General features: G+C 42.8%; 1 protein-coding gene across 1 annotated transcript; it reads right to left on the bottom strand.

The window, feature by feature from the left end:
- Positions 1–18,117: 18,117 nt before the first annotated feature.
- LOC131293028 (fibrinogen-like protein A) lies at positions 18,118–19,207 on the bottom strand. Its single transcript, XM_058321107.1, has 2 exons — positions 19,133–19,207; positions 18,118–19,068 (listed from the first exon to the last, which is right to left on the bottom strand). The coding sequence occupies exons 1-2, from the start codon at positions 19,205–19,207 to the stop codon at positions 18,118–18,120; spliced, it is 1,026 nt and encodes a 341-aa protein (XP_058177090.1).
- Between the last annotated feature and the right edge of the window lie 623 nt (positions 19,208–19,830).

The raw sequence follows: 19,830 nt of genomic DNA, 5'->3' as shown, positions 1-19,830 counted from the left end.
GCACTCCAAGCTGAAGCCCTCACTTGATGGTAGGCCTATCGCTACATTCCTCCAATCCCCAGTCACACTCCCGGCACGACCGCAAACGACTTGGAAGTTTTTGTTTAACCATCCGGTGCGCCGCTCCGCCCTCGAAGCGCTCGTGGCGCTTTCCACTCGCCGTTTTCCCCACCACTGGCACCGGGGTTACTTCGTGCCTCCGTCGTGGGACGTCGCTGGCGGTCAAATGGTAATAAAAGAGCATAATTCCCTGCCCAGCCTAAGCGTCGTGCCGTCACCGGGCCGTGGAACGAATTGATTCACTTTCAATGGCCAACGGCGGGAGCAAAGTAAACCCCGACCGGCTTCTTCCTCGCCACAACGGCCCTCAAGAAACGCTCATTTCAGATGCTACGGCACGAGCGGGAATTAATTTTGCGTGTTTTATTTAATTTGTGTGAGGATTTACATAAAAAAGTGTCGTAATTGAAAAAGTATTAATGACACCCTGCGATTCGGGTGTCCCGCGGGCACTCGGGAGGGAAGAAAAACTCCCCTTCTTGGATGACCCGCTTTGTTGTTGTACACTCTGTTTGAGTAGTGTGGTTTTGTGTTTTTTTTCCATCCGCTCTGATTCCATCAACCTATTTCCCCACGTCCCGACACCGCATTCAAACACTTTATGGCCGACGTGAGGCAGCGTGTGCCATGACCACAATCGAAACGACAAGCCCTATCGGTGTAAAAGGGCGCATGAAGGTGACAAGGCTTACCATCTTTTACGATCACTGCGTCTAGGGGTCTTCAATTATTTTTTTTCCCCAACTTTGGTGTTTACCCCCATTTTACCTTTTAAGTTCGTGTTGTTTTGTTATCCTCTTCCCTTTAGCATGTCGCATTTGATGCTTTCTCATCGTGACTATGAACCGCTTGACCTGTTCCTGCTTGTTGGGTGACCCAAAATCACGGCGAACTTGGTACGGGGGAAACATGGAGTAAACTTTGATACCCAAAATACACGCTTCGTGAACGAACGACATTCGTACTTGGCGCCGTTGTCTCACGCAACTTTGCAGGTAAAAACAGATGTTAAGCCTAATGGAAAGAAGTGATGTGCTATTTTGCACGAAAGGGCACTAGCGGGGAGGTTAATATTGAAATTTGCTTCTGAAAAGCCCTTTTTGTAGTTTTTCTTATCCCTAAAACAGCAACACGTAGCTAGGCAATAAAAGCAAATGAGTTGAAATTCATTCGAAAATAAATTCTGTAACAAGTGATAACTTTAGTTAAGAACAAATATTATAGAAACGGTGCCGTTACCATTTCAATTTTGAAGCTTCTCTATTGACATCGAACGGTATAAATTCATTTGGTCAAAACCGCTTATTTTTTTTTGTCAAGTATCATGGATGATATGATTTAATTGATTATCGATCAACTCAACATTTATCAATTTGATTAATATATCGATGGGATAAAAGTGTGGAAATGCATTCTTCTCAATTTTAAAACTCTCTAAGGCTTATGTATACTTGATCTAGCCCCGGAGATCGACTGTTTAGATATATTTAAAAGTCCCATGACCATACAATGCAAATATTGTACTTGTTTTATTCGTTTGATGTCGTTACGAAGAATAGGTTTGATTTTTGCGCCATGCAATGTCCCCAACAGAGCTAAATATTACTTGTTTACTTTCCCTGAAGCTTTACCACGGCACGGCTCCGATGAAGGGCCAGCAGAAAAAGTTTTACATTCGCCACCCAAAACAAAGTAGGTGACGCAATGAAGCTACTTTGTTGTTTCTCGTTTTCACTGAAAACAATTCATCATTTGAAGCACACGCTGCTGGCGAGCATTTTATTTCTCCCGTACTCTGGTTCATGCGGAGCGTTTCTTCCAAGCGCCTGCTAGGAGGTTTCATTTGTGTAAATGAATATTTTTCATTATTTCAAAAGCCGCCGGGATAGCTTTCGGATGATGAAAGTTACAAATAAAGGCAATACAAAGCAACTCAAACAATAAACTGAAGTCCGTTCATGAGCGCCCTCGATCCACGACGAGGAAGTTCTTGTGTTGGCAGCGTGACTCTTAAATATCGCACAATACGCCATATGCCGGTTGGTAATTCGAAAACGCGTCCTCACTTTGAATAACTCATGTTTGCCATTTACTATTGTGTCGCGTGTTTCAATATTTATTCAAAACTTAAAAGTTGAGTATGAAAATGTTTCAATATTAACCAAAGCCAGTTGCAAATAGTCTTAATTAAACGTTATCATCAAAAACCATCATTACTTGCTTACCATAATCAATGCACATTTTTAAGGGTAAACTTCCTGAAATGTTGGAAAGAAAATTGGAGCACAATATAAATTGGGTACATAAAATGTTTATCCAAATATCAGCCAAAACCGACGTAGTTAACGGGAGCAAAATTGTAGCTGTACACATTTGCAAGAGTTTATTGGCAAACAGAGGAGAAAAAAAGCGAAAAAAACACGTATGAAAAAAACTTTCAAACAATCCAGCCAACAGCCAGACACCAGGCCCATTGTTATTCGGATTAGGAGTTTGTTTACATTTTCCCAGCGCATGGCTGCCAAGCACCATTTAAGGTATATCTTTTTTGTTTTATAATCGAAAACAACACTCCGCGCTTTATTCCCTCCACCTAAACTATGACCGCGATGAGCGGGCATATTTTCGACTATCGGTTAGTCTACTGAACAGCACCAGGCGCCTCCATCAGAAACCGTCTGCATGAAGAATCTGCGCGTAAAACTAATTAAGTTAGAATACGGTTGGCAACAAAACGAGACGGAACTGATGGTTTGGATGCAGCAAACAATTTCGAAGGCCGTTATCACACTCTCTAACACACGTGCATAATAAACTTGTAAGCCTTGTTGGGCAGGCAGACGCATGGAACACCGGACCATCAACAATTTACTGGCTTTTGTATAAATTCTCTAAAACTACAGTTGAAGAGTGAAAAAATCAATCTACACTCGTGTTTCAAATACTTCTTAAGCTAAAATAAACATATATACTTCTTAAACTAAACAATATTCCACAGCGAACCATGATTTTTGGTTTGCAATTTCATAAATAAAACACAGCAGAGACCATATCAGAAATCCGTCTACTAATGCACGCGTTTCCGTCCACTAGTTCTGTGTTCCAACGCATTTAACATGCATAAATTGCATGCAAATATGGTCAAGCTGTTCAATGACCTGTTAAATAATGATGTTACTTCATTCGACACTCGAACACTCTCTTCGAACCGCAATAGTGGTCCTATGGGAGACTCGACCGCTTATACACCTGCTGAAAAACGGCAAATTTGAATATCTGATACCTAATTAGTGGTGTGCCTGATTTGAATAATGATCATCACCATCTCGATTATGATAACAACGATCCCGGCAGACGATAACGTTCTGGCCATATGTTTCCCCTTCGCATCGCATCCTCGCCGTGGCAGATTGGAAATCGATTGGAAAAGCAAAACCAGAAAAATCCTCATATCAAAGCTGGTGCACGAAAGAGAGCGAACGAGAAAAATGAATACTGATGCTACACACTTGAGAATGGGCTCGGATCGATCGAGTGCCATTAAACGAAAGTCAATACAAACGCCGGTAATTCAATGAGTTATCTCCATCAAGTGGCTCTTGAGTAAATACTAATTAGAGTGAGACGAAATTTAGCGTACAAAGCCATGCTTTGAACAAAAGCGATCCATTTCAGCATCATTACATAGTTTATGTGTTGGCATATCGATTCAATGTTTTATTGTTTTTTACTTTATGATCGAGTGGTCATGCCTGTCCAACCGCAATCAAATAATGGCATAACACTCACCACCTTCCCTCGCTTCCCCTCACCAGAACTTTACACGCGTCACTTCTTAATCAAACTGCATACAGCGTCCCGTTTGCTAAACCTAGTCGTAGTGATTATGCAATCAACATCACCGCTATCGCCTCTCCGCGCCCACATACGGTCGTGTGGCGTTTCGGGGCGAAAACTTTTACACTTAATACTCAATAAACATTCATCATCGGGGATAATAAATGTCATCCTTTTTGCACATGATTTATGCTGGCGCTGCTCGTCTTTTGGTGTTTGTTAGTGCGCAGGGTGCGCACAAAAGTGGGACATGGGTGACACTGGTAAATCTTCTGAACAACATTAGACCAGGCGAAGGGTTCGATGTTCTTCCCCCTACAAAGGTGATGTAATCTGAGGCTCGTTAGAATCAAAATTGTGAAAATAGTTTTCTTTGTAAGAACTTACTTGTTTAGCAGCAATAGCTTTTGTACAAGCAGTCCAATTCTTGAATAAAAGTAATTTTTGCTAAATATCTGTTTCTTGGTCTGCTCAAACATGCCATCTTGCCTGCTATTCTCCGATGACACGATAGCACAATGTTGCCATTGAAATTTGTCAAGATTACATATGTTTGACCCAGCAGAGCATAATAGACCTCACCGCCGTCTACCGTTTCACTATAGCTATGGCCTTTTACAGACCGCACGCATGGAACCGAGATGAGACATGGTAATGCAATATTTCCTCAATAAAAGAGACACTTACATTGCACCTGTTAATTAGAGGATAACAAAATACAAAAATGTTCCCTCTTTCTATCTACTAAAGTATGTCAATTGAAGGCAAAAACTACAAGTAGCTAATTAGCATCATGATTTTATAAATTACCAGCACGGTGAAAATTGTAGTGGCTCTCAGTTAAGAAGAAAATCACATACTAAATGTGACGCTGGGATGGAAACGTAAGGATAATAAGCTGACGAGAAGTGACACAGTCGCTATGAAAGTTCATTAAATACCCATAAAGAATAAAATAAAAAGGGACAGCAAAGTACCACAGAATTATCCAGAGAAAACCGTCCCCAACCGTCCACCAAAGATGATGAGATGTCGAAAGTGGGTACTCGGAAAAAAGTCGCATCTTCATCTTAAACGTACTGCATATGGTTTTTGGAGTGGTCGTTTGTTGTGAGCTTCTTTGCAATGGGAAATCATACCACCGTGAGTGCTAGTAACCAGAGGATTCAGAGGAGAATTTTTGCATCATCATACGGATGGTCAGTGATGAAAGAAGAAATGAATGATTATTTCACTCGGCATGTCGCGTGCGGTTTTGGCCTCCAAGGGACATCAGCAAGGGTCAGTTAGTTTAACAACAAATCCTCTCCCACGTACCGATGACAATAGTGGTCGCGCACGCTTATGACAGTTTAGAGAATGTAGCGTATCAATTGTTTACCATAAACCGTTGATGTTAATTTCAAGTTTTTCTACGAAAAAAAATGTTTAAAAAAACTAGCAGTATTGTCAGAAAAGCAAGTTATAGATGAAAGGATATTGTAGGTGTTTATGTTAACGATGTAATTCCGCCAGATGTGAGGGACCATTGTTCGTATGCCAAATGTTTTAGCGAACTCTGAAATGAAGTCACTTTCGGAAGCGTACAGGCCAAGAAAGTGTTTCAATTTCACGTTAATAAACGTATGTTTACGTGCCATTTTAAACTTGTTACATCGGGTTTAATGTTAAATTTGCTCTGAGTGGTATGCATATGGGCTCGATGCAATTAAATGCCTATGTATTAACATTTCAAAGGTCAACAGTGTTGAAGAAGGATTGCAAAGTAAGAGAATGCTTATGAGTAGACTATCTAGGCACTAGTAACAAATTCTCTTTAAATGCAATACGTATAAGAAAGAAAAATGGACACAATTCACAAACTCCATCAACATTTTCAGTTTGATAAAGTAATCGGGTAATTAGTTTCTTTCGTAAAAGAATAAATTAAAAACTATTTGTTAAATAAATTGGTGCAAATGAGTTATTTTATCCAGCTTCCAACGAAACATATTATGATTGTTTCGCTTTATCAACATTTCCATCAAAACTTCTACCATACACTCCCGGAACTTGCCCCACCGCCTGAAAGCACTATTCTTTTGTCAACTGTCAAGAACGTGACGCAGCCTGTATTCCTCGGCGCCGGGCAGACCATTTGGGAATGAGTAACATCTGCGAGGCGTATCGATAATAAAGTTAATTAATCATACTAAAAGCATTTTCTCCCGTTCTACAGCCCGGCTCGGGAGTGTAGTTGTTTCCTTGCACAGAAGGATACCTTTCTGTTCATGATGAAGTAGAAAGTGCCGCTGCGTTGTGATATATGATTGTGCTGAAGTGAATTTCCTGCGTCACGCCTGTGTCCCTACGTGACAGTCACTACGGAGGAGCGGGGCAAAAGTTGATCTAGTCGGGAGCGTGTGCTCTCGGCAGAGTTTGGGAATTGGGTTTCCACTACCCTTGCGATGCGCTGGACAAAGGTTAGTTTATTTGAAATAGTAGTGAAAATAAAAACAACCTTCCTCAATCCCATCACCGGATGAGCTAATAAAATGTATGGCTTTTTCAACTGCTGCTACCGGTTTGAAAAAAGTTTCCACAAACTCAATCTAATCCTTTCAACGCGCATTGGGAAAACGCCCCAGGAATTTAATGGCAGACACATGGGCCAGTTTTGATTGTGAGGTAAAAACAACAAAATCCATCCATCAGCGCAAGTGGATAAAAGTTATGATTGTTAGTATTGCAGCGTTCCAAGAATAAGGGACGCTTGCTCAGTTTTGTGCGTGTGTGTGTGTGTGTGCTTTCATGTTTTCATGTCTCATCTACAACACTCGACCGAATCACTCAACCGGCGCAAACTGGATCAACTGAACTACTATTAATCTTTCTCCTAATCCAACAGAACCAAGCGTTGACAAGCGTAAAAGTTTCCCTAACCCCAACAACCTTTTGTTCCGTACACATACACTCGAATACAAGCACGACCGGAAATCATCCGTACTACAACCCTGAGGGGCCCTCTTTTTACGCACAGGTTTGGAGCAATTATTTTCGATCGGTTGAAACTGTTCCACATTTACACCCCGCCAGACCACGAGGCGTATAATTTATCTCCGAAATAATTCGATTTAAAAGTTAGCCCATTTTTCAGTGCGCGGAAGCGAACTGCCGATTTACAGCCTTTCCATCATAGTCACCATCGCCATCATCATCGCTACGCCGGCAATTCAAGCCCGCCTACTTGATGAGGGACATATGCGGGAGCGGTACACATCCTGTCATCCCGTGCTGCGTTGGGTGAAATTTTGTCTGAGAAGATATTCAATTAGCTACGATGCCGGATGAAATATGTGCGAATTTTATCCAACCCTGGTGCTACTTACTTTAATGCACATTTGGTGCCAATGCGAGGGGGAAAATAAATGTGCCTTTTCGACGCCTTTGGTATCACCACATGTCCCTTTATTTCCGTGTTTTGTATTCGATTCATCACCTCAATAGCTCACACAGCTTTCAGTTCTTATTTCCTTTCCTTTACCAGCCAAGAAGAAAGTAAATCATTTGATAACAGTGAAAAATGATATTTTTTCAACATCGGAACACACATTTTTCGTAGAAAAATGTACTTGCAGATTTAATTGTAAACCGAATAATAAGTTGCCACCAACGGAAAAGCGCGTTGGTGTTCACGGCGCAAGCAGAACGTGTTGGGAGTGAAATTAAATTACACCAGTGAAACGTGCCTGTGGTCCGAGTGTCCCTATTCCACCGGCGACATACCGCAGATTTCGCTGCCACATCAACTCCCAGCGTCCCACTCGGGAGCGTCAGGTTTCCGACCACGTTCTCGAGCACCACCACGGAGGGGCAGGTGGTCGAAGTCTTGACGAGGTGAGTGGGTGGGTGGTGAGAAAAATAATCGAAGCATTTTGCCACTAACGAGATTGCCGTTGAGGTGAAGTAATGGCGAAAAACGGACCCACACTGTACTGCACCGTTAACCTTCGGCGTGGGGAAGATATTGTTGGAATGATTTCAAGAATATTATACCTGTTCCTTTGTCGACGATGGCTGTGCCGGCTCGGTCGGATTTAGTGCCCCTGCCGTGCGATTTTTGCATTTCCCCGCTTCACGATGTTGGCGCTATTCTTCCCGGTCGTGCTTTGGAATCTGAACTGGCATCATCGCCACCGATTTCGCCGTACCGACTGTCGATGCTGGCCTTTTGCGACCCTTGGCGAGGTGGAAAAAGGAGCGAACGATCCCTCTGAACCGATCGTTACGACGATTGGACTTAATTGATAACGTAATGTTAAGCTGACTTTTAACCCGGGTGAACACAATTCCAACCAGCCATCCTCGTTTGAGAGGACGGCAGACGATGGTTGTAAAATCGAGTTTAGTTCGTTTTTACCCTAACAGCCACCGTTACGGATTTGGAAACTAGTCTGACATGACAAAAACACGACATTTGACTGTCGTTTTCACTTTTCCACCTGATTGGATAATAGAAGAAATTACATTAGACCGGAAACGCAAGAGGTCGTGAATGCAGTAAGGTTTTCAAAAAAAATGAACAGATTCGTTCCACCGATTGAACTGCTTTAAATGGTTTTAAACTAATTTTACTTGAATAGGTTTTTAAAGAAAGCTGTTATTCACAATTGTGAGATTTTGTAATGTTTATGTTGTATGGATGGTAAACTTCTTTGAAAATATTTTATATTAAAATCTGGATAAAACCAAAATATTCCATCTTCAATTAATTATTTGTTCTAGACCACTTTTAATTCATTCATTCGTTCATTTGGTGCTTTACGATTTTTAAAAAATAAATACTTTGTTAGTTTTGTTTAAATTGAGTTTATAATTTCATTAAAATACACTAAATATTGTGTGGAAAAAAATTAAATGTGACAATTGTATGGTTGCCCCTTTCACCCTTCTACACTTTAATTCCATCTCCAAAGAAGTACGCAACAAACATCTCAACCATTTATTCACCCGCATTAGAGACAGAACCGAAATCTCTTTAACGTTTCAATGGATTTTACACTGTCATGCGCAAGTTTCACATGCTCTGTTGAAGACGTGTGCTGCATTAACAAACTTACAGCAGGCAGCGTTCTGCTGCAGATGAAACTGCAAATCCACAAGTGCCATATTAATGTGGAAAAGGGTCCACATCGTAACCAAAACAGTAACCGTTACGAACTAATTCCCGGCCAACCCAGCCACACCGTACCAAATGAGCGCAAAACTGTCACTCTCGGTGGCCTCCGCCGGGTGCACGCAGCAGCCGTATAAAAGACGCTCCAAACCAAAACGACGACCGTAATCGCTCGCAAGTTTTTGGTGCCACTCTCGGTCTCGGTTTGATGGCGCGGCAAGTGCCAAGGCAAACTGAAAACTGTTTGAAAATATCATTATCACACTGCAATGCAATTGTTGCAGCTGGCTGTGCTGATGGTCGGTCCTTTCGCAAACCGATGAGTGAGAAATGGTTGCCATAAAATACTGCGGACGCCTCACCGTCCCGACGTGGTTCTACTTCGATCCCACTAAATCAGACTCGTTGAGGAAGTTCGCATCGTATCGTCCGCTTCGTTGTGTGCAACCGATGCGGGGTTGTCTTAATTCCTTCTGCAGCTGAACAAAATGCATCACCCAAGTGCGAAATACTGTGCAACCGAGCATCGCACTTCCACCACCACTCAGTCGTGGTTTTTCCTGTTCGCCTTCCAACAAGATAGTCAACTGTTTGCAGCCAGGGGTCCAAGTAACTCCTTGAGGATTCCATCGGACTAAACGGTGTCCAGGCGGTGTAGGTGGAATTCGGGCGACCGAAACTTGCAAAACTTAATTTATAGCAAAATGTAATTAATTTGTATAAATCTTACTTTTATTTCGTATTTAATTTCAGCTTCAGCTTTCATCGCAAACTCGCGCTTCGGTCCGACTTTGGCTGTTACGATGCGATTGGGTGGGTTCGGAAAGGGCGTTAGAGGGTGAAGGAGTGACCGTCATTCCATGCACTGGTCGTAACCGACCGCATAGTCCCAGCGTTGGTAAATGAAGGATGTGCAGCGTCGTGATGGGTTGGGATGATTTTCTCACTAGCTATCTCTCTCTCTCCCTCTCTCTCTCCGTGAAGCGTGAAACATAGTTTTCCTTTTTTGCCGGAAAATCCACCAACCGATGATTACGTCCAGCGGTGGCGGGTGAACGGAACGGTTGCGCCAAACTCCCTACGTCGCCATTTTATTTTTCCTTCTAGAAACGTTCCATCGCCAAAGCGTGCCTTCTCCGCGGGATCCGGGGAAAAACAGGTTTATCTGGCGCAGAAGTTTTCTTCCCTCAGTGCGCTTTACCGGCTTTCGTCAACTTTCCACCTCCCGAGAAGCGACGGAAATTAGGCTCCCGCAATAGCGCATCCCGAAATTCAGCGCAGAAACCGTCCCCAAAAATCCAGGGACCCTCCGTACGCGAGCCAAACACAGAAAACTTCTGAACCACCGGCGCTCCGGCTGAATACGAAATTAATGTCTCCCTCCGCTAGCGACCATAAATTGTGCTCTTATCGTGGCGAAAATGCATCTTAAATTATTGTACTATTTCGCCAGCGCCAGCTAACGACCACCGTCGGGGAAGTTCTTTAAGAGAATTTGTGCGCACACCGGCGCGGTTCCTCCCGGCCCAAGACAATGAAGAAATGCAGTGACAATAATAAGGGAATTAGAGGGCACATTCACATGGCATGCTTTATCTACCGGGAAGCGCTCGACTAGCTCAAATGAGGGACCCACTCGCTCATCGGCTTCAACTGAGGGTAGTTCTTTGAAGGGCTGCAAGTTGACAAAGTTTTATCCATCATTAGCGCAAAATATTAAAGTGTTGGAAAATATGTTTTGCAGCAAGACATTTTACAACTAGAAAATCATCAAAGTACGAGCAACTCTCTCAACGGCAAAGGCATGATCTGCCAGGACTTTGATTGTTAAGCTCATTTGTCACCTTTTACTGCAGGCAAGAAATGAACAGAACAAAGCACGACACTTCCATAAGCTACTTGAAGCCAATAGATGATAATCAAAGATTGACAAATAATTAATGAAAAGAATAGTTGAATAGACAAATCAAGAACACGAAGTTGTTTGTATTTACTTTAAAATTGTGTTTTTCGCGAATCTTTAACGATAATATGTGTATTTTTCAATTATGTTCTACACTTCTTTATCATTCACTCAATCAACCAAACCACTATCGCTTGGAAAGATGAAACATTTACACCAAATCAGTTTATCTATCGATGCTAAACATGCTTATCACTGATAAAGCTATTGGGGGTCATATCACGACCTGCCATACTATCTTCAACCGAACACAGGCAAACAAAACGCTCGAGAACGACAACAGGCAAAGCCATCGAATATATAACCCAGCGCATTCACCTCGTCGGAAAAACAAACATATTCGGGTTTTGGAGCATGAAGCGAAAATAAAAAAAGCAACACAACAAAACCGCAAACATCACATCCACCGCGAAGGTGGTCTCCAAACCATCGTAATCTCGAGCCCGGAATGGGGATTATCAAAATATTTCACTACCATCTATTTACACACTCGCTCGCACACAAATATCCGTGAGTCGGCCAAAAATGGACTGCCGACCGCAAAACTTGGACACTGGCGGCCGGTTTTATGTAAGCCTTCCGCAAAACGATAACAACACCATCATCATCCTTCCCGGGGCTGGCCTCCGGCTGCACGGCCCGATTGGCCACCGATTCCAAGGGCTAAGCAAACATTTGGCTTCCCCACTTCCCTGCCAGCAGAGTGAGCCAAAGAGGTGCCGACGATGGATCAGGTGAACGTACAGGGCGATCGTGCGAAAAAAAAAAACCACGGACGAATGTGATAAAGCTGAGTTCCAGCTCGGCGTCCCTTTCCACCTTTTCCGTTCATGTTGTACAGAGAGCGTTTATCACGTGGTTGTTTTCCGAGCGAAACGATCGTAAATCTCCGACGCACGCGGAAAGTATTGCAGACGACCGCAGAGGAATGTTTAAATTTCATAAGTTTTTCCCGAGTTCACCGAGGGTTCGGCCAGTGAAAATTGACTCAATAAAACAAAAAGAAAAAGCAGTGGAACTTGTTTAGGAACAGGGGAGAGAATTTGAGAAAAGCAAAAAACCACGTTAGAAAACGAAAAAAAGGAAACGAATCCAAAACAAACCTCTTGTCTGGCTTTGATCCTTTGAGAAAATTGCCTTCGGAATCGCCCGAGGGGAGTAAATATTAATTTAAACTTTTTCTTTCCGCCCCCGTAAGGCAGGGAAAAAGGATTCTACCTGTCTCGTTCGCTCATGGGGGATATTTTTACGATCATGCACACGCGGTTGAAGTCAAAAACAGAACAGAAATAGAGTAAAAAGAAATAAAAATAATACAACAGCAGTCCGGACCACAAATAGAATCCCCGGATCTGTCTCGGCGGGGAAGCGCTCATGCTCACAGTTGGAATTCTTTTAATCCTTTCGCTTGAATATTCAATGGCCAACAAATTTTCCAATTCTGGAGGTTTGATTAATGATGGTACAATGACTTTGGTGAATTAATAAATTGTTTGAAGCTTAAATTGACTTGTCGTAAGTAACAAATATTCAATTTTAAAATAAGCAACATTGTTGATGCGGCAAACTGAATTCTATTTACGGATTTCAGTATAGAAACTGGTGCAAACATGTCGTTCGTGAAAAATGACGCATTTCCCACAGCAATACAAGCACTAAAAATCCATATAACTATTAACACCGGGTGACATTTGGCGACTGGTTTATGATTTTGGAATTTCCGAGTAAATGAAATCAAAATAAAATACTCCCACATGAGTCACTTTCTATGAACAGGCAAAGGACTTCGTAAACCACCATTTTCGATGTTCGCCTGCAGTTATTTTCCGCCAAACGGTCACCGGCTAGCAAAACCACCATCCACCGACGTCGGTGCATTATTTTAGACCCGTTTACAAACGACGGCGACGCTTTTCCAGGTGGCGGAACATTTGCTGGCTACCCCAAACCGACCGGAAACAATGTTGGTGCGCAGTGGCTAGCGGTTTGGCCGCGCCATTCCCGGTGCCCTTGCATCCCTTGTTGTTTTGGAGAGCGCTTTGTTATTTTCTGCGGAGCATTATTGGGGGTGCATTATTTTAGATTCAGCCGCTTCGAAATGTTCCACCAGTTGGTGCGTTCCATTTTTTTCCATTTCATGATAAATTTTCATTGTAAATATTCCTTACTTTTTTTTGATACTAGGCGGAACCAAGGAAAAGGTATTTTGTTTTCATGCATGCTTAATCAGCATAATATGGTAATTTATACTAAGTAATAAAGATAAAACTAGTTTAATTGAGTCTATCCATTTTATCTTTTCAGGAATTTAAAACTAACATGACTTAAAGCAACTCTTCCTCGTACAAAACTGCATAATTTTCCTCCACTTATGACAGCTATCCGGTCCGTTCATCAGCGCACCATTTGAACGTTTCATCGCCAGACAAATCCACAGTTATCATATAACCGTTTACAGTGTCTAACAGCAACAGAATTGATGAGTTTTCCCAGTAAATCCATCCATTAAACCACACCGTTGGAAAATCCATCGTTCATATCCTTTACAGCCACGGTCGGTTCCATCGCTGGGCTTCGGGTTCGAGGACGTCCCGCACAACCCCGGGGACGAGCAGTGAGTCTACAGCACTATGATTAAAAATCAATTTATGTTCCGCTTCAACCGAGCTGCCGGCGTTGATGAAACCCCTGCGGGATGTCACTGGAAGAGCCGGTCTGAAACTTAACTGCGCCATCGATACGCGGCGATACGCGAAGATTTTCCTAAACGGCCGATTTCTGATACAAGTTTAATGATGATCGCTGCCGCTATCATAGCCGATTGCAGCTACGGATGCACATACAGCTTCACACAGAAGCACAGATATAGCCGCGATATGGATCCGTCGACTCCGCTCAGTAGCGTCAACCCACGCAGCGGCCTATCGCAGAGCTGACTGAAGCTTATGGGCGCGATTGAGGGGTTGTAAAAAAGTCATAGATAGCAGCGAGAAAGTGTCCCCGTGTACTCCTCCTCCAGTCCTCCCAATGATGGAGAAAACTCAGCAAATGAGCATTGATTTTGCACGCCTCACACAACACCGCTATTGAATTCCGCTCCATCCGGATCTAAATCCATCCATCCCCACGCTCCCCCTTACTGTGCTGTAGGAAAACGAAGAAACCAACCCAAAGGGAAAGGCAATATAATGGCCCCGGCATCGATGCCGTTTTATCGTTCGTGTAAGCGGACACGAGCTTATGTTCGTTTCCTCGGTGGAATGATGGGTGATTTCATTCGAACTCCTCCTAGTGTTGCACTTTGTTTTGATGAATTTCCGGACCATAAAAGAAGAAGCACCCCACCTTCGCAGAGGAGATCGATTGGGAAAGGACACGACAGTTTATCGCACGACATCGACACTTGTCGTCGGGTAGAATGGTATAAGTTTGTGACCCGTTGCTCGGAGAATGAATCGGAAAAGGTGTTCGCGGTTCGGCATGATTTGTCGGCTAGGTGTTTTATGATTCAACGAGGAACAGTGTCATTAAAACAATCTTTTTTGAACTTTCTTAAATAATAATAATTGCTGATTATAGTTTACATAAATTTCCACAGCCATTAATCTTGTGGTCACTCATGCAAGAGTTTATTTTTCAGCTATTTCACTTCAAAACACACATACTCATGTACCCGGATGAGACCCCCATCCTTCCCTCGCCGGGATTGTCAGTGATCGATCGAGCCAAGGTAATTCTTTGGCTGCGTTCCATTGGCCAACACACCGGGAACCCGCAGCCCCGGGACTAAGTGTAAATATTTAATATGTAAAGTCAACGCAAGGAAAACCAAATAATTGAATGTAAATATTGGACGAAACGATGATGTTGATGATGATCGTTGCGGTGGTGGTGGCGCTGGCGACGGTTGGAAGCCGGTGAGGAATGTGCTCCAAGTGACACAAACACACAGGCCCGCAGCAGCGATGTGTGGCATTGCAGTGGCGCAATGGTTGGCAAATGCAACCACGGGGGATTTCCCGATCCGTCGGAAACCTTGCAGGAACCGGGTTTCTGCGTTGGACGTGCTTGTAGGACTTTACCGTCTGGAAATTTTAACGATGGAATTGAATGTCATAACGGACAGTGTTTACTTTGATGGGGTGTGAATTGATTGGATTTATTACATTGCAACCAGTAATTGGCCAGCCCCGCCGGCTTGGGAGATATTTCTGTAGTTACTGGTTAAATGTGCACAGTTCTGGGTGATAGAGAGGAGAATTTCAACAACAATGCAACATTTTTCTTATACCATATTGTTTTTATCCCGCGTCATAAAAGTAGACAAGCGTATGGCATGTCAACTTTGATGAGAAAAATAAATTTGGGAATTTGAATTTCGGAATCCCAAGTGGAAGCTCCTTAATTCGTAAGAAGTGGTTGGTATTTTTCCAAGCATGTTTCGTACCTTTATCTTCAAACAAGTTAGTTTCTAATCATATTCTGCTACTTACACTACAAATCAATATTTCAATTATATTCACCAACGGAATTTGTAATTCAAATTAAGTGACAAATCACGATAAAACAATATCCAATACACTGAACTGTTTCCTTGAAAATAATTTGAGCTATAACACAAGTGCGAACAGATTATTTTCAAAACATCTTAGGTTGTAACATTAAAGGGAAGAGGTGCCTTAATTATCAGGTGCTTATAACCTTACATGACAGTTGTATGAAAAAAAACTGTTTATTGCTCAATGAGTAAAAACTGCACATTTTGCCGTGTCTTTTGAAGTAACGTTTTTAAACTGTCAAACAATACCCAATGAAAAACAATGGAAGAGTGTACAATAAATATTTAAACCCATTATAAGTACCGGCCGCTTCAGTGACCATTGGTGACAGGGCAGACAAAAGAGCTTCGCAATCCCATTCGGAGTATCTCGATACATGCGCATACAGTTCCTCTACTTCCACAGCAGGCTGCAAAATGACCCCGTGTTATCATCCGTGAAATGGTCCTACATTAGTGACGAGTTGGTGCGTCCGAGGAAACGCTTTCTGCCCCAGGAAGTGGCCTTTACTGGGAACTTGTTTACCTCCCGGCAAATAGACAACTTCGCCAACCACGATGGTACTGTGAATAAGAGTTTTTCTTTTCTCGGTAGTTACACGCCCGCCTTTGGTCAGGTTGCCGTATTTCGTATCCTCTTGGTTCTTCTGAGGAACCATTTCCATGGCAAATTTCTCAACGCGCTACATGGCATTGCGGGAATCTCAAACCGTACGCCAACCGAAACGGAATCATCTGGTCCGACCAAACAAACCGATCTGGGCGACAATTTTGAAAAATATATCCTACGCAGTTGGAGCAGCAGACAAACAAACTTTTTATCACGTTTAGCAAAATAATCTCAAGAGCCCATTGTGAAGGCAACGGAACAGTACAAAGTCACTGCTGGAAAAAAAGAAGCGGTATTATCGCGTGTGCTTCTTCGAAATAAGGTCCACCGTGAGCTCTGTGTTTCTATGTTAGAATAAATTTCAAAACATATTTCTTGTTTGAAACAAACTCCAATGTTTGGTGTTGATAATACGATAAATGCTTTATCCCATACCGTAGAAGTTTTTTTTGCCGTGTCGCAATCAGAGAATTATAGCCCACATTAAAAGCGTGGGAAGTTATTTTCTGTCAATGAAGAAAAATTATATATTAAAAATACGAGCTCAGAAAATTCAGAAAGAAAACAGCAAGTTCTATTTCCATATTTTTACAAGTTTTTTTTAAAAATAATAACCGCTTTCTTAAGATTAACAATTTTTAAAAATCTCTAAGAATCGATATTATCTCATCTTTTAAACGATCCATAAAACAATCCACCATTCCAATCACGGCATCTGTTTATGCGTATTGAGATTTGTCATTCTCTCAGTAGGTCACAGCTTTTCCCTTCCCTAAGCAACCAAGGATATTGATCAATATGTGACGCCATCAGCTGACCACTTCCGGTTGGCAACGGCACGTTCCGACGCACCGTGGCATGGAAGAGACGGACGACATGGCATGGCGAGGGAGAAAACCGCCACGCACAGTTCGCCCTACTAGCCTTTGGGAATCGAGGCACAACAAAACAACACCCACAAGTCCCGAACGGCTGAAGTGTTTGGAAACTAATAAGAAAACATATTTCAAACACTCAGCCTGCGATCGATACCATCAACCGACCCGGCCTCCCTCCCCAGATGCGTCTCGCTGGTATGACAGGACAAATGGGAAAAAGTTTTTCTTTCCTACTACACGCCCGCTACCTTGTCTAGCTGGCGGAGGTTTTTCTTCGAACATCTTGGCCCATCTTTTCCTTGAAAACCGACACGGGAATCAAAACTAACCACGGGCCGTATTCTTTGCAATCAGCGCGAAAGGGAAGAGTTTCCTGGGGGGTTTGTTTTCTTATTTCGACCTGTTTTCCTACCGCCTAGTGACTTTCCAAGTTTTTTCCCACCTCCAAGGCGAAAGCGAACAGGAAAAGAGAGAAAGTTTTTCTTTGCGCTACACCACAAACCCCGCCCGGCGCCTTCTCTAGCAGAGCGCTACAACAGGGAAGGATAATGTCGCAAAACCAAACCTTTTCCCCGGGTAACTGTGGAAGGTGGGGGCGGAAGACGTGAAGCAGCAGTTGGGTGGGTGGTTTGTTTTTCCTTCATGGCCACTCCTGCCGGATTGACGTGTTGTTTGTCATTCGTTTGTCAGACGGTGTGTCATATTTTTCCGGCCATCCGGCAATACTTCCCGCCGTGCTGCTTCGAAGTTCTGTGGTTTGGATATTTCCGGTCCGGTTCCATTTCCTGCCCATCGACAGGGCAGGCTTGCTTGCTGATGACGCTCTCATAAACTGATATGCTGTACGCAGTCTTCAATCGAAGAAAGGAACGGGAATTGGTTGGAAAAAACTTTTCACAAACAACTACTGATGATTCTGAACAAATCAATACTAGCGTAAATTATACAAAGGTTAAGTTAAATATTAGAATCTGGTGGATATTATTTTTACTGGAACATGTTACAATCATGTTTGCCTTGCGTGTTTTGGTAAAGTCAAATGATCCATCCAAACTATTAGTTCACCTCACGAATCATCATTCTACTATAAGACAAACTGCGCCAGTCATCTTTGAAGTGGAGCCAGTTCATCGAGTACGCATCTGTTACATTTTTGTAACCACCGTTCAGATTGGAATTGTGACAATTGTTGTACCACCATGCACCATAGAAGTCCGGTGCGCAGGCCCAATGGCTGAGACCATCGTTGTCCACATCGGGCGTGCTAAATTTCATACCGTTGTGGATTTTCAATGAATCACCCGCTGTTCCATCGTGATTCCCTACCTTCAACCTGTATCCCTCAGCTTCACTGTCAATTACGAACTCATCATAATGCGCGTAACCATAGTTTCCATAGTAGTCTTCCATCTCTACCATAAGTTCGTGTTTTCGGGCCGTAGTCATTTTGTGTAGGTGCTCCAACCCGAACCAGAACTCCCCGTTTAAGTTTCCGAAACCATTTCGATAGTCAGTCCAATTGCGGTAAAACTTCTCTTTGCCATCATACCGGTGTTGGAAAACCAGCCATCCGCCACCAAAAACGGACTGCTCACAATATACTGCTACGTTTTGGCCGGGCTCGAGTTGAATCACATACGCGCCGGAAAGTGTGGTTGGAACATCCTCGCATGATTTGTAGATGCCCTTATGCTCAGCAGTCATGAGTGTCGTCACGGGAGCCTCCGCTTTTATGCTTTGCATTTCGATCAACTCCTTTTGGAGGTCGACAACCTTCTTTGTTACACCTTCCATCTTAAGAAGATCGGTTTCCAGCTTTTGTTGTATGTTGTCAATTTTTCCAAACAAATTGCTTTTCTCCTCAGCTAGCTTGGCTTGCAAATCGGCCTCTGTAGATGTCGTTTCCTGCAAGACAGTTTGCAGGGCTTCGTTCCAAAAAGTCTCCATTCCTTCATTTAGTTTACTTAGGCGACTTGCCTCACTAGCTTTTACGGCGTCTTCCGTTTCCTACAATGAGTTGAGCTTTATCGATATGCGTGTTTAGGAGTTTATAGTTAGTTTCGTGTCTTACCTTTAACGTTTGTCTGATTTCAAGCAATTGTTCTTCCAAACTGTGCTTCATGTTTTGCAACTCATTGCGCACCATTTCGTCATTAAGCGACTGAACGTCTAGTTTACTCACAAGCAGGTCTATATCATTTCCATTGGAATACAAAACTCCTCTTGCAGTGTAATATGTAGTATAAGTCACAATGATACAGCATGGTAGTAGGCACAAGTAAATAAAATACATGCCAACCTCCATGACTTCGAAATATTCACGCACTTTAACGCACAACACAACTCTGCACAATTTGACGAACTTCTTCAAAATGATGGTCAGCTGCGGCACACGTTGTGATTTTATATAGACCAAACACATACGAAAATGCGCAGCTGATAATCATGACGGGCTGGTGTGATTTTGGGAACATGATCGCACCAGAATAACAAACTTCCCTAGTCGCTTCGAAATGGGAAACTTCCTTAGTCTTTATTGCAGCCAATTCTTCCCCAAAAATGTTTTCGGACCTAAGCACGATTTCAATTGCAAGTAAACAGTGAGATGTGGGTTTCCCTCCTTTTCACTGTAATCGCAAAAGGTAAGGTCATGGACTTAGCCTCTCATCCAGTGTTTCTTAAACACTGCGATTTTGGTGTTGGGTCGGTGCAGTTTTGAAATAATCTGGGACAACCCAGCTGGAATCGAACGAACGTGCAAAATACCAT

The sequence above is a fragment of the Anopheles ziemanni genome, chromosome 2 (assembly GCF_943734765.1).
Source record: "Anopheles ziemanni chromosome 2, idAnoZiCoDA_A2_x.2, whole genome shotgun sequence".
Classification (NCBI taxonomy): domain Eukaryota; kingdom Metazoa; phylum Arthropoda; class Insecta; order Diptera; family Culicidae; genus Anopheles; species Anopheles ziemanni.
The sequence above is the reverse complement of the archived record's forward strand: the minus strand, read 5'-3'. Positions and strand labels throughout refer to the sequence as shown.